At 41.0% G+C, this 12,147-nt stretch overlaps 1 protein-coding gene across 1 annotated transcript in view; it reads left to right on the forward strand.

Moving 5' to 3' along the window:
* Positions 1-12,147, forward strand: part of wu:fb95e10 (uncharacterized) — a 54,092-nt gene that overhangs the window by 22,661 nt on the left and 19,284 nt on the right. The window contains exons 2-3 of the mRNA XM_049475917.1: positions 1,400-2,117; positions 3,177-3,264. Of these exons, the coding sequence (XP_049331874.1) occupies positions 1,538-2,117; positions 3,177-3,264 (668 nt within the window). The 5' untranslated portion in view covers positions 1,400-1,537. The remainder of the gene's footprint in view (positions 1-1,399; positions 2,118-3,176; positions 3,265-12,147) is intronic.

A 12,147-nucleotide genomic window follows, 5' to 3' on the forward strand; every position in this document is an offset into this window, starting at 1 on the left:
GGGTTGTTCCTCTGAGGGTATCTTCTCTTATCTACAGAGTGAAGTTTTATAGTTCTGCCTTTTGATGGTTAATTATTGAATGAAAGCTTGATTTCAGACTTTTACAGTTTGTCCAGCTTTAATTATCACTTAATATTAAATAAAAAATATGTTTTGAGTAATTCTACATTAATATTAATAGGTTAATAGGTTAATAGTTTATACAAATGTAAAACTATGGCTGTAATAAAAAGTCAAAGTGTAAAAAAGGTTATATACTATAAATAATATTTTTTCGTCATTTTAAAGAACTTTTTGATATTTGGGTTAAACAATATATCAATTGATTTTTAATCAAAATGTTAGATTCTAACTAAATCATAAAAATAAGTGGAAAAAAACGAATATATTTAGATGTAACAAATTAGAGTAATTTTTTTAGGTTCATCCAAAGTATCTTTTTTCAGTCAACCTGGTCCTGGTGGCACCGTTCTGTGCCCATCAACCCCTTAAATTCAAATAAACAGTTCTTAAACAAGTCATTTTAGAGTTGCTGAGTTAAAGCAGAAAGACCACTAAAATGTGCAGGGCACATGTGTCCTGAACTAGAACTGAGAAACACTGGCCTGACGTAACCATTGTCAATGATAAGTGTTGGCCAGAGGGGTGTATAGGACCAATGAACAATTTTTTTTTAACAGTGTTGGGGAATTAGATTCTAAACTAATCATCCAACAACATTCATCACCTGAACTCAGTATTGATATTGTGGCTGAATACAGTTAAATCCCCTCAGCAATTTTCTAATATTTAGTGTAAAGTCTGTAATGAGGGATAGAGGTAGCTACTGGATTAAAAGTGAGTAAGGACACTGAACAAGCAGATGTCTACAAATGTATGAACACAAGAACAGTGCAGAAAATATACAAGCAATTTTATAAAATATTGTGATTTTAAAAGTATTTTTTCTCATGAAACAGAACAGGTGTTACAACTGGAGCAGAGAATAATGTGCCTCGTCGACTGTGAAATCGTGCTTGAAATAACACTGCAGCCTGAACGCTGCTGATTATTGCCGTTGTGCTACCGTTACAATTCCAGTTGGTTACAGTTTCACGAAATCTAAAAGCTTACAGACAGTTCCTTTGTGAAATGGCACTTGCTCCCTGTGTTCCCTCTGAGCACAGCCTGCTCGATTTTCCTCTTTCTTTACGACCTTTTTACTTAGTTTGCTTTCATATCACACAAACTTTCACATCTTTCACATTTCTTACAGGTTGAGTTTCCCAGAGCAGACCTAATCCTTTATCTGATTGTTCCCATGGGTCTATCTGACAATAAGAAGGTTCTGCTGTTCTCTTGTTCAGACTTGTTGAGCTTTGCCTCGGTTTTCACATTGAGTTTTCTTTCTGTTTTGTAGGTGATCACTGTAGTTACCTGTAGAGAGTGGTTGTCACTGACCGGCCTGCTGAGTCTCCAGCTCCTGATTCCTCTTCATTGAGAAGGACCTCCAGGTGTCAAGCTATTCTCACAGCTAGCAACAGCCGGTTCAGACAAGATGAAGCCGGACGGGGTTGACGCAGCAACAATGGAGCCAATGGTAGCACTAGATGCAGAGCCTGCGGTCGTGGTGGCACCGCTGGGTGAGGGCCAGGAACAAGCCCCTCCCACTTCACAAACGGAAGAGACTGGACAAGGGGAACCTCAGCCGACCGAGACACCGGCTGCTGCCACCAAGACCGGCAAAGACAAGCCCGCAGACCCTAAAGCCAAGACAAAGGCTGGTCCTACCAAAACCAAGACGCCCACAACCAAGACGTCTACAGTGGGCTCTCGTCCCACCACCGCTCAAAGCCGCCTGACAAACGGGGTACAGAAGACGCAAACTAATGGTGTTGCTAAGAAGACCCCAAGTGCAGCTCCAGAGAAGAAGACCACGTCAACCACCGCGCCATCCAGAAAACCCGCCGGCGCTGTGACCACCAAGACTGCCCCCAAGACCATGGAAAAGAAGCCTGTCGGACCAACGCGGCCAGCCACTGCCCCTGCCAGTGCAGCCAAGACCACGGGAACACAAGCAGCCAAAAAGACACCAGCTGCACCGGTGAATGGAGAAAAAACTAAACCAAAAACTACAGGTAAGATTACACAAAAATCACTGGCTAATGCTAGTGCTGTTAATGTGGACAAAAGTGTAGTGCTATATAGAGGTCAGTACACGAGAAAATTACAATAGAAAGTTTGTAAACTACAGCTTTTAACTATATATTTGGGGGTTTCTTCACAAAGATTTAAGGCCGTCACATACCAAAAACACCACACAAATGAAGCACCGAATTGAGAGGTCCATAACAGATAAATGAGTTTCATTGAAGGTTTAAGATTAAAGGTTAAAGTAAGCTGACACAGTTAGTCAATCAGCTTCTTCTAATCCATTACACACAAGGTAGTTTCTCATTACGTCACTAAGCTGTACAGAGCCAGTATACTCCAAGTGAAACATTTCTTGTAAAATATTGTTATTCTTTAACTTTATGTACATTTCAAGGCACAGCCGTGTATAGCAGTATTGTGCTATATTGTTGGTTTAAATGTAATAATGAAATAATGACTGCATGGCACACTGACCAGTGATCCAACGTTAAAGTTTGCTGTTGTGTTTGCTATTTTCGTAGACATATATTTGTGTCAGTTGTGCAGCTCCTTCCTTATGGAAAGAAATTGATATTTTTTCTGTTAAAACTAGAATTGGGTAATTCATTTTAAGTAATTTGACACCAACATTCATAACCTGTAACTTTAACACAATTTTGCATTGTCAATATAACTTATGTAATCTTGTTGGTTATAATTTTGCTAATGTTTGCATAACATTTTGCTAATATTTTCCTCTCTGTGTACTGTCTCTTTAAAAACAGGCTAACATAATCAAATGAACAGGGTAAACCAATGTTTAATATATTGTGATAATATTCACTAGGGATGTATCTATGCCTAGTGTTATGAAATTAGTGTGCATTAATAGTTTTAATGCATTTATAAATGCATAGTTCTAATAAGGTTAAAGAGTGGCCTGTGAGTAAGACAAATTCCTGACTGAAGGGTCTCGCTCTCTCTTTCTTCTCTCTCTCTCTCTCTCTCTCTCTCTCTCTCTCTCTCTCTCTCTCTCTCTCTCTCTCTCTAATTTCTCGTTTCAGCTCCTAGACCTGCCTCTGCAGCCACCACCAAGCCTGGCACCACCGCTTCTCCCAAAACGGATAGGCCGCCAGTCTCCAAGACAACCAGGTACGCCTCTCATTGGCTCAGATGTCTCCAAGCAGTCTGTCAGATGGGCCATGTTAATTACGATCACTGGAGATGGTGTTATGTTGCTCATTACTGACTCGCCTCACACACACACACACACACACACACACCTTACACACTTCTTACACACACCTCACACACACTTTACACTCTCCTCCTCACATGCTTCTCACACACACCTTACACACTCCTTACACACACTTTACCCTTTCTTCACACACATTTTACACTCTACCCACACATACCTCACACACACCTCACACACTCGTCACAAACACCTCACACAAAAACCCTCACACACACTTTACACTCTCCTCACACACACCTTACACTCTCTTCACACACACCTCACGCACACCTTACACACACTTTACACTCTCCTTACACAAACCTTACACACTCCTCAAACACAAACCCTCACACATTCCTCAAACAAAACTTATCACACTCTCTTTACACACACCTTACACAAAAACCCTCACACACCTTCACACACATTACAGAAACAGAAACACACACACACACACACCTCACACACACAGCTTACACACTCCTCACACAGAAAAACTCACACACTCCTCACACAAACCCCTTACACACTTCTCTTACACACCTTACACAAAAACACTCATACAATTTGCACACTCCTCACACACCACACAAACCGCAAACACACCTCACACACTCCACACACCAAACACACCACAAACAGCCCTCAAACACTAAGCGGCCCCCTGTAGTTTCTTCATTCCTGTGCATGTCCCGGCCTAGCGTTTAACTTTCACAGTTCCCATCACTCTGTCTGCAGTAAGCAGCTGTTTTCCTGGCCTGCAGAAGAGCTGCTGTCTTTGCTGGGAAACGTTTGGCCTCGTCTTTAAAGCGAGGCTCCTGAAGAAGAGCAGTAATGTTCTGGGAGAGCTCATAAGACGTGTTGATAAGTAGACCGGGAGTCTCGGCAGGGCCCGGCAGCTTCTAACGCTCCAGTTCTGTTCAGAGATTACGGCGCTGCAGTGATAAGACACAGAGACGGGGAGGCGGCGTGTTGCGCCACAATGTGTTCGCCTCCTTTGTGCAAAGTGCCTCAATCAGGTCAGATTACCGCCACTACCTGAGTCACGCTGCGCTGAGCGTCTGCGCCTTCAGAAACAAACATGGTCGCCCCGGCCTCCCTGCATGAAAGAGGCCTTTGTTGGCGGTGGTGAGGCGAGATGTCTGGAGGTGCTCCGGCTCATCCCTGTAGTTGTAACTCAGACTGTTGCTGAAATGGTTCAGTTGCTGTTTGTTTGTTTGTTTGGATCATGTGATTCAACAAAGAGCTGTTTGTGCTGCAGTTTTGTTCTGTAACAGACCTTACTACAGTTTTACTACAGTTTCACAAGTACACAAGTACTCATCACAGATGAGACTTAATTAATAAAAAAAATTACTATTTAATTTAATTTATTACAAAAAGAGGGAGAACTCGATTGAGTGCATTTTACAATGTAGTAAAAATGTGCCTTCTGCCAACATTGCTGAACATGCAGCAGTAAGTGTCTTCAGTCCCATGATGAAAGAGTGGACTGGGAATTCTTGAACACATTTAAAGATCTTGATATATTTTATGAAAATGTACCCATAAAATATTTCAAGTTTAAGATACAGGTCATAAAATACAACTAATATAACCAACAAAATGCAGCAGATAAGACAACAAATAATACAACATACATTTCTAAAATGATTTAAATGCCAAGCCAAATAAATGCATTTACAATGTGCAGATTAAAAGTTGATAATCTGCTGTTTGTTCAGTGTTCTCTTCTGTTTTTATGTCTCTCTCTCTCTCTCCTCCTGGAGAGTTTACTCAGACATGACGACAATGATGTCAGCCTCTTCTCTGTGAGGGGGATTTAGTGCAGTCAGGATCGAGTAAAGCCCTGCATCTTTCTGGTGAGCCGGACTGAGAGTCGGATTCTGGCCCAGACAGATCCATAAATCACTGCTGTTACTGAACCTGACCTTCTCCCCGTTTACTGCTCCTTTAATTTATACTGAAAGCAGGAGCCCATACTGATCTCTGATTCTGTAATTTTTACTTTTACATTTACTGGCCTCTTTAATAGTTTACAGCAGCCGTCTTAATGGCTAACTTTGTCTGAAACAATGAAGGAACTGAAGACACTTTCTGCATGTTCAGAGACATTTCCATACTTAGCTGAGGTAAAGCCTAAGCTGTCCACACTCTCACTGTAAAATATCACAACAATTAAAATTATTTTAGAACAAAAAACAAAACAAGATCATCATGAACAACTCAGAATGCTTGCGATTTTGAATCAACCATGTTTACATGCAGAGTGCTCTAATAATGCATATGCATCATATATTTCATTGTGGAGGTTAGGAGTTGTTGAGGTTTGGAGTTGTGGAGGTTGGGGTTTTGGAGGTATGGTGTTTTGGAGGTTTAAAAATGTGGAGGTTTGGAGTTGTGGAGGTTTGGAGTTGTGGACGATTGGATGTGTGGAGTTTTGGAGTTGTAGAATTTAGGAGTTGTGGGGTTGGGAAGGGTTGAAGTTTTGAAGTTGTGGTAGTGGAGGTTTCGACATTTGGAATTGTAGTGGTTTAGAGTTGTGGAGTATTGGAATTGTGGAGTTGTGGATGTTTGGAGTTGTGGATGTTTGGAGTTGTGGAGGTTTGGAGTTGTGGAGGTTTGGAGTTGTGGAGGTTTGTAATTGTGGAGGTTTGGAGTTGTGGAGATTTGGAGTTGTGGAGGTTTGGAGTTGTAGAGGTTTGGAGTTGTAGAGGTTTGGAGTTGTGGAGGTTTGGAGTTGTGGAGGTTTGGAGTTGTGGATTTTTGGAGTTGTGCAGGTTTGGAGTTGTGGAGGTTTGGAGTTGTAGAGGTTTGGAGTTGTAGAGGTTTGGAGTTGTGGAGGTTTGGAGTTGTGGAGGTTTGGAGTTGTGGAGGTTTGGAGTTGTGGATTTTTGGAGTTGTGGAGGTTTGGAGTTGTAGAGGTTTGGAGTTGTAGAGGTTTGCAGTTGTGGAGTCGTTGGAGTTGTGAAAGTAATGATTTTTATAGGTTTCAAATTGTGGAGGTTTAAAGTTAAATTTAGGAGTTGTGGTGGTTTGGAGTTGTGGAGAATTAGTGTTGTCGACGTTTGAAGTTATGGAGATTTGGAGCTGTGGAGGTTTAGCGTTGTGGGTGTTTGGAGAAGTGGAGGTTTGGAGTTGTGGGTGTTTGGAGAAGTGGAGGTTTGGAGTTGTGGGTGTTTGGAGAAGTGGAGGTGCGGAGTTGTGGAGGATTAGAGTTGTGGATGTTTGGAGAAGTGGAGGTGTGGAGTTGTGGAGGATTACAGTTGTGGATGTTTGGAGAAGTGGAGTTGTGGAGTTGTGGAGGATTAGAGTTGTGGATGTTTGGAGAAGTGGAGGTGTGGAGTTGTGGAGGATTAGAGTTGTGGACGTTTGAAGTTATGGAGATTTGGAGCTGTAAAGTTTTGAGGTTGTGGGTGTTTGGAGTTGTGGAGGTTTAGAGTTGTGGATGTTTGGAGAAGTGGAGGTTTGGAGTTGTGGGTGTTTGGAGTTTTGGAGTTGTTAAGGAATTTTGGAGTTGTGATGGTTTGGATGTGTGGAGTTGTTTAAGTTTAGAATTGTGGAAGTTTGGAGTTGTGTCAGTTAGGAGTTTTAGAGTCTTGAGTTATAACGTTTTAGAGTTGTTGAGTTATGTAGATGCTGAACTGTTGGGAGGTCCTGGTCTCTGTGGTGGAGATGTGTATTGTATGAATTAAACATGAAATGCGAAACACAAACTGATTCTGCCTCCAGTGTGTCTTGGCCTCTATCCGTCTGTGTGTTTTGGATTGTGAAGACGCCAGCGGTTCTTGGCATTTGTGTGTGATGATATATGTGTCCTCTCATCTGTGGGTGTTGGCATCTTTGTGTGGATGAGAGAGAGAACGGGAGAGAGAGAATGAGAGAGAGAGAGAGAGAGAGAGAAAGAATGGGGAAGAGAGAGAGAATGAGAATATGGGAGTGAGAGAGAGATATAATGGGGAGAGTGAGAATGGACTCTGTTGTAGAGAGCTCTGATGGGTTTAGTATTGTATGCACAGCCGGGGGGTTGTGGGGGCCGCAACAAATGTTTGTTTTTCATACAGACTCTCATACCAAGCCCACAGATATACTGAGACCATCCACACTGTGCTTACAGTTTTAGCAAGTTTATCATTTCTTTTTTATCTTGTTCACAAAATAAATGCAACTTAAACTACAAGAGTATTGTTTCTAATATAACAACAAATGTCCTTTTTGTGATTTCCTCATTGACATTAAAATTATTCAACCCTTTAAAGATTACCACTCTCAAGAACAGAAGTTTCAGCCAGGAGTTTTTAATCAGGCACTGAAAGCACCTGGAGATGTGAACAGAACCATAACCAGCAACAATAAAGCAGATTTAACTTAATTAAAGTTATTTAAAGTGATTGCGCAGCCCTCAATGCTTCCCATTGCATTCAACTAACAACGACAACATTAAATTGCTCTAGATTGTTCATCTGTATGTAACCTGAAATAGTAGAATAACAAGTGTTCAGTACATGAAAGTCATAAATTGTGTTTTTTCCTTCCAAACCAGAGCTGTAAAACAGGCTACTTCCAAAACCCACAAACTGTTACATCACAGTCTTGACTTATCATATTTACATTCTCGTCATTTATATAACCCCCCCCCCCCCCCCCCCCACTAAAGGAAGCCTGTGGTTAAACACAGTGAGAATATACTTCAGTACAAAAACAAGTAGAAGCAAGCTGGAACATCACAGCAACCACATATAATACCAAAGCAGCTAACTGTTTTAAATACCTAATAACTACCTAACAACTTGGCAAAACAACCTTGCAGCCACTTGAAATACCTGATAAATCCCAGTAATGGCTAAAACATTCCCAACTACACCCTCGGCCCCAGTCTGTCTGTAGAGCAGCTCTGTGACAGCAGCCTGCCACTGATATACATCTCATCATCTAAACAGACAGCAGTTTATTCAGTGTCCTCCTCTCAGCCAGTCCAGTTCCATACCAACAACTGACCCCTGACCAGCTAGCCCAGTCACATGTCGTCTCTCTTCTTAATACTTCCTCCCCAGCACACCACAGCATAGAATAGACAGCTTGAACACCACAGTCTGATAGAACATCTGCTATAGAATACAATAGCAGTTACATAGCAACCATCTAATAACCACATAAAAATATAGCAACCACCTGTTATACCAGCAACCCCACTGAAACCTCCGAGCAACATCCAATCAACCACCTGCAACTTTTACTATTAACTTGTTTATTATTAAATTGTTTCTTTTGTTAGTTGTTATTATGTTGTTATAGTTGGACGGTATAGAAATCTGTAGACTCAAATATTGGCTTTTTACTAAGCAGTGTAGAGAATATCCCAGTATTAGAATACTGGTCTCCAAACCAGTTACACCAGTGTTTCATCATCTACACACACTTCAGTCTCCAGTCATTATGTCTTATGACATCGTCTCTGGTGCAGTGGGCGTGTCTCAGCCAGGGATAAGGTCATAGTGAGTCATTATGCATTAGACTGTAAATCTCTCTCTCTCTCTCTCTCTCTCTCTCTCTCTTACTCACCCTGTTTATTTCTTTTTCTTTTACTCTTGTCCTTTTCACTCTCTTTGTCTCTTTCTTTTTTCCTCTCTTATTCTTTTTCACTCTGTCTTTCTCTCTTACTCTTTTTCACTCTCTCTGTCTCTTTTTGGCTCTATTACTCTTTCACTCTCTTTCTGTCTCTCACTCTCTTTCTCTCTTTTTAATCTTTTTCTGTTCTTTCTCTCTATCTATCTCCCTCTCTCCCTCTGTCTCCCTCGCTCTCAATCTCTCTCTTTCTCCCTCTCTCTCTTATTCTCTCTCTCTCTCTCTTTCTCTCTCTCTCTTTGACGCAGTTTCTTCCTGCATTATGTTTTACATCAGCTACCACACTGCAGCTAATCACCAAATGGATCCTGTGGGAAGGATGGGTTGTGTGTGTGTGTGTGTGTGTGTGTGTGTGTGAGTGTGTGTGAGTGTGTATGAGTGTGTGAGTAGGTCCTTTTTCTTTTGAATTGGGATCTAAATATTTTAATAAATGGCTCAAACCAAGGGCAGGTGTGTGTCTACTGAAAATGCAAATGAATCAAATACAGAGACAAACCATTCAAATCAGCTGAGCTTTTCTACATTGGAGAATCCAGGTTTCTGTCCTTGAGAGAGAGTTAAGTATTGTATTTGTGTGTATAAGTGTGTATATGTGCTAATAATGCGTAGCTCGTGGTTCATGTGATATGAAAAAAATATTATATAACAGTATTTAAAGTGTTCAGGATGCACAATACTTATTAATATACATGAGATTGTAGATCTGTCAGTAGTGACAGATCCTTATTCAGATCTGCTATTCAAATATTCTCCCATACTGAGTACAGACACTTTTATTTAAAATATACAGTTCATCTAATTAAACTGGACTAATTCCACTCTCTGTAATGAAATGCACAGTTTACAATGTTAAGCATACTTTAAGCTTTAACGGTGTCCTTGAAATGTTTTAAAAAAGTATTTTTAAATACGATAAGAAACTTTATCACAATACAGTTAAATATGGTTATACTGCCCTGCTCTAATACACAGGCAGTTTCCAGTTTGGATGCAGATGAATGGTGCTGGAGCCACAGGAGCTCAGCTGTGCACCCATGTCCGAGTGCCAGATGAACCTGTTTAAGGGGCTAATGAGTCCCTTTTGGCTTTTCCGCCTAATTAAAACTTGATCAGCTGTGAGCCGCTGGTCGCCTGCTTCAGGAGGATGTCCCGCCACCGCTCCCGCGCTCTGGGCAGGAGACACTCCGGAATCCTGTTGGTTTAATTGCAGAATCAGAGCAGTGTCGTGTTCGCTCGCTCACACTGCTGTGTTGATACTGACAAAAGTCCCTTGTCGGCGCGAGTGGCTAATGATTCAGTGTTATTTACAGAAAGAGCCCGGGGCTACATTTGTGAACTTTAAAACGTTAGTGTGTGTGCGTTGGGTGCTTTCAAGCGTCCCCTCGTGATCATAATTGTTTTTTTTTTTTTCTTATTCTTAAAGCCTCATTTGGTTTCTAGGCTATATTCTACATTTATTCTTTGACCCCAACTGTGGCACAGATCCTGGCCTAGCCTGTGGTCACATTAAACTTGTATAGACGCATAAAAAAATGAAAAACAATGGCCTAGTTTCTCTCTTTCCTCCTAAGCGATATCATGAGCAATTCAGCTAGCTAATTTCAAGCACTGCAGAACAACAAAAGGAACAAAATTAGGCTGATTCAGCTTTTTAACCAGCTTTTTTTGTTGTTTATAAAACATTTAGAAAACCATATTTCTATAGGGAGACAATTGTCGCAGTTTTGTTTCTGTACACCACCACAGTGATATTGTATATTTTGGGTCATTCCTTGGGCTGAACTTTATGAACGACATTTATATCAGGATAAAAACACTTGATTGCCAACATTATTCGCATATGAATTAAGTGACATTTAATTTCTAATCCATAGGGTTTAAAATGATGTTGGCTCAGCTTTAACTCTTTTGGGAAGGCTTTCCACAAGGTTTAGGAATTTTGTATTTTTCAAAAATTTTCACCATTGTTCCAGAAGCACATTTGTAAGTTCAGAAAGTGATGTTTGAAAGAAAACCCGGCTCTTAGATTCTCTAATTCTTCTAAAAGGTGTTTTATCAGGTTGAGGTCAGGACTCTGTTCAAACCAGTCAAGTTCTTCCACACAAAAAATCACCCTTCCATGTTTTTTTAGAGCTTGATTTGTGCACTGGTGTGCAGGTAGTTTGGAACAGAAAGGGGTCGTCCCCAAACTGTTCCAGCAAAGTTTGGCGCATGAATTTGTCCAAAATCTCTTTGGAGGTCTATGTTGATTGACTCTGCAGGAAGGTAGTGACCTCTGTTCACTGTGCTCCTCAGCATCCGCTGACCCCGCTCTGTTATTTACGCTGACAGAGGGAGTTGCGTTCGTTCAGTTGCTTCCACTGTGTTATAATATCACTGACAGTTGGCTATGGAATATTTAGTAGTGGGAATATTTCACGATTGGACTTGTTACACAGGTGCTGCATCCTATCATGTTACCGCATTGGAATTGAGCTACTGAGAGCGATCCATTCTTTCACTAATGTTAGTAGAGGCAGTCTGCATGCCTAATGCTTACAGTTGTGGTCAAAAGTTTACATACACTTGTAAAAAAACAATGTTATGGCTGTCTTGAGTTTTCAATAAGTTCTACAACTCTTATTTTTCTGTGATAGAGTGATCGGAACACATACATGTTTGTCACAAAAAACAGTCATAAAATTTGGTTCTTTCATAAATTTATTATGGGTCTGCTGAAAATGTCACCAAATCTGCTGGGTCAAAAATATACATACAGCAACATTAGTATTTGGTTACATGTCCCTTGGCCATTTTCACGGCAACTAGGCGCTTTTGGTAGCCATCCACAAGCTCCTGGCAAGCTTCAGGTCGAATGTTTGACCACTCTTCTTGACAGAATTGGTGCAGTTCAGCTAAATGTGATGGTTTTCTTGCATGAACCCGTTTCTTTAGCACTGTCCACATGTTCTCAATGGGGTTTAAGTCAGGACTTTGGGAAGGCCATTCTAAAACCTTAATTCTAGCCTGGTTTAGCCATTCCTTTACCACTTTTGATGTGTGTTTTGGGTCATTGTCTTGTTGGAACACCCAACTGCGCCCAAGACCCAACCTTCGGGCTGATGGTTTTAAGTTTTCCTGCAGAATTTGGAGGTAATCCTCCTTCTTCATTATCCCATTTACTTTCT

This window comes from Astyanax mexicanus, chromosome 3 (genome assembly GCF_023375975.1).
Source record: "Astyanax mexicanus isolate ESR-SI-001 chromosome 3, AstMex3_surface, whole genome shotgun sequence".
NCBI classification, from domain to species: Eukaryota; Metazoa; Chordata; class Actinopteri; order Characiformes; family Acestrorhamphidae; genus Astyanax; species Astyanax mexicanus.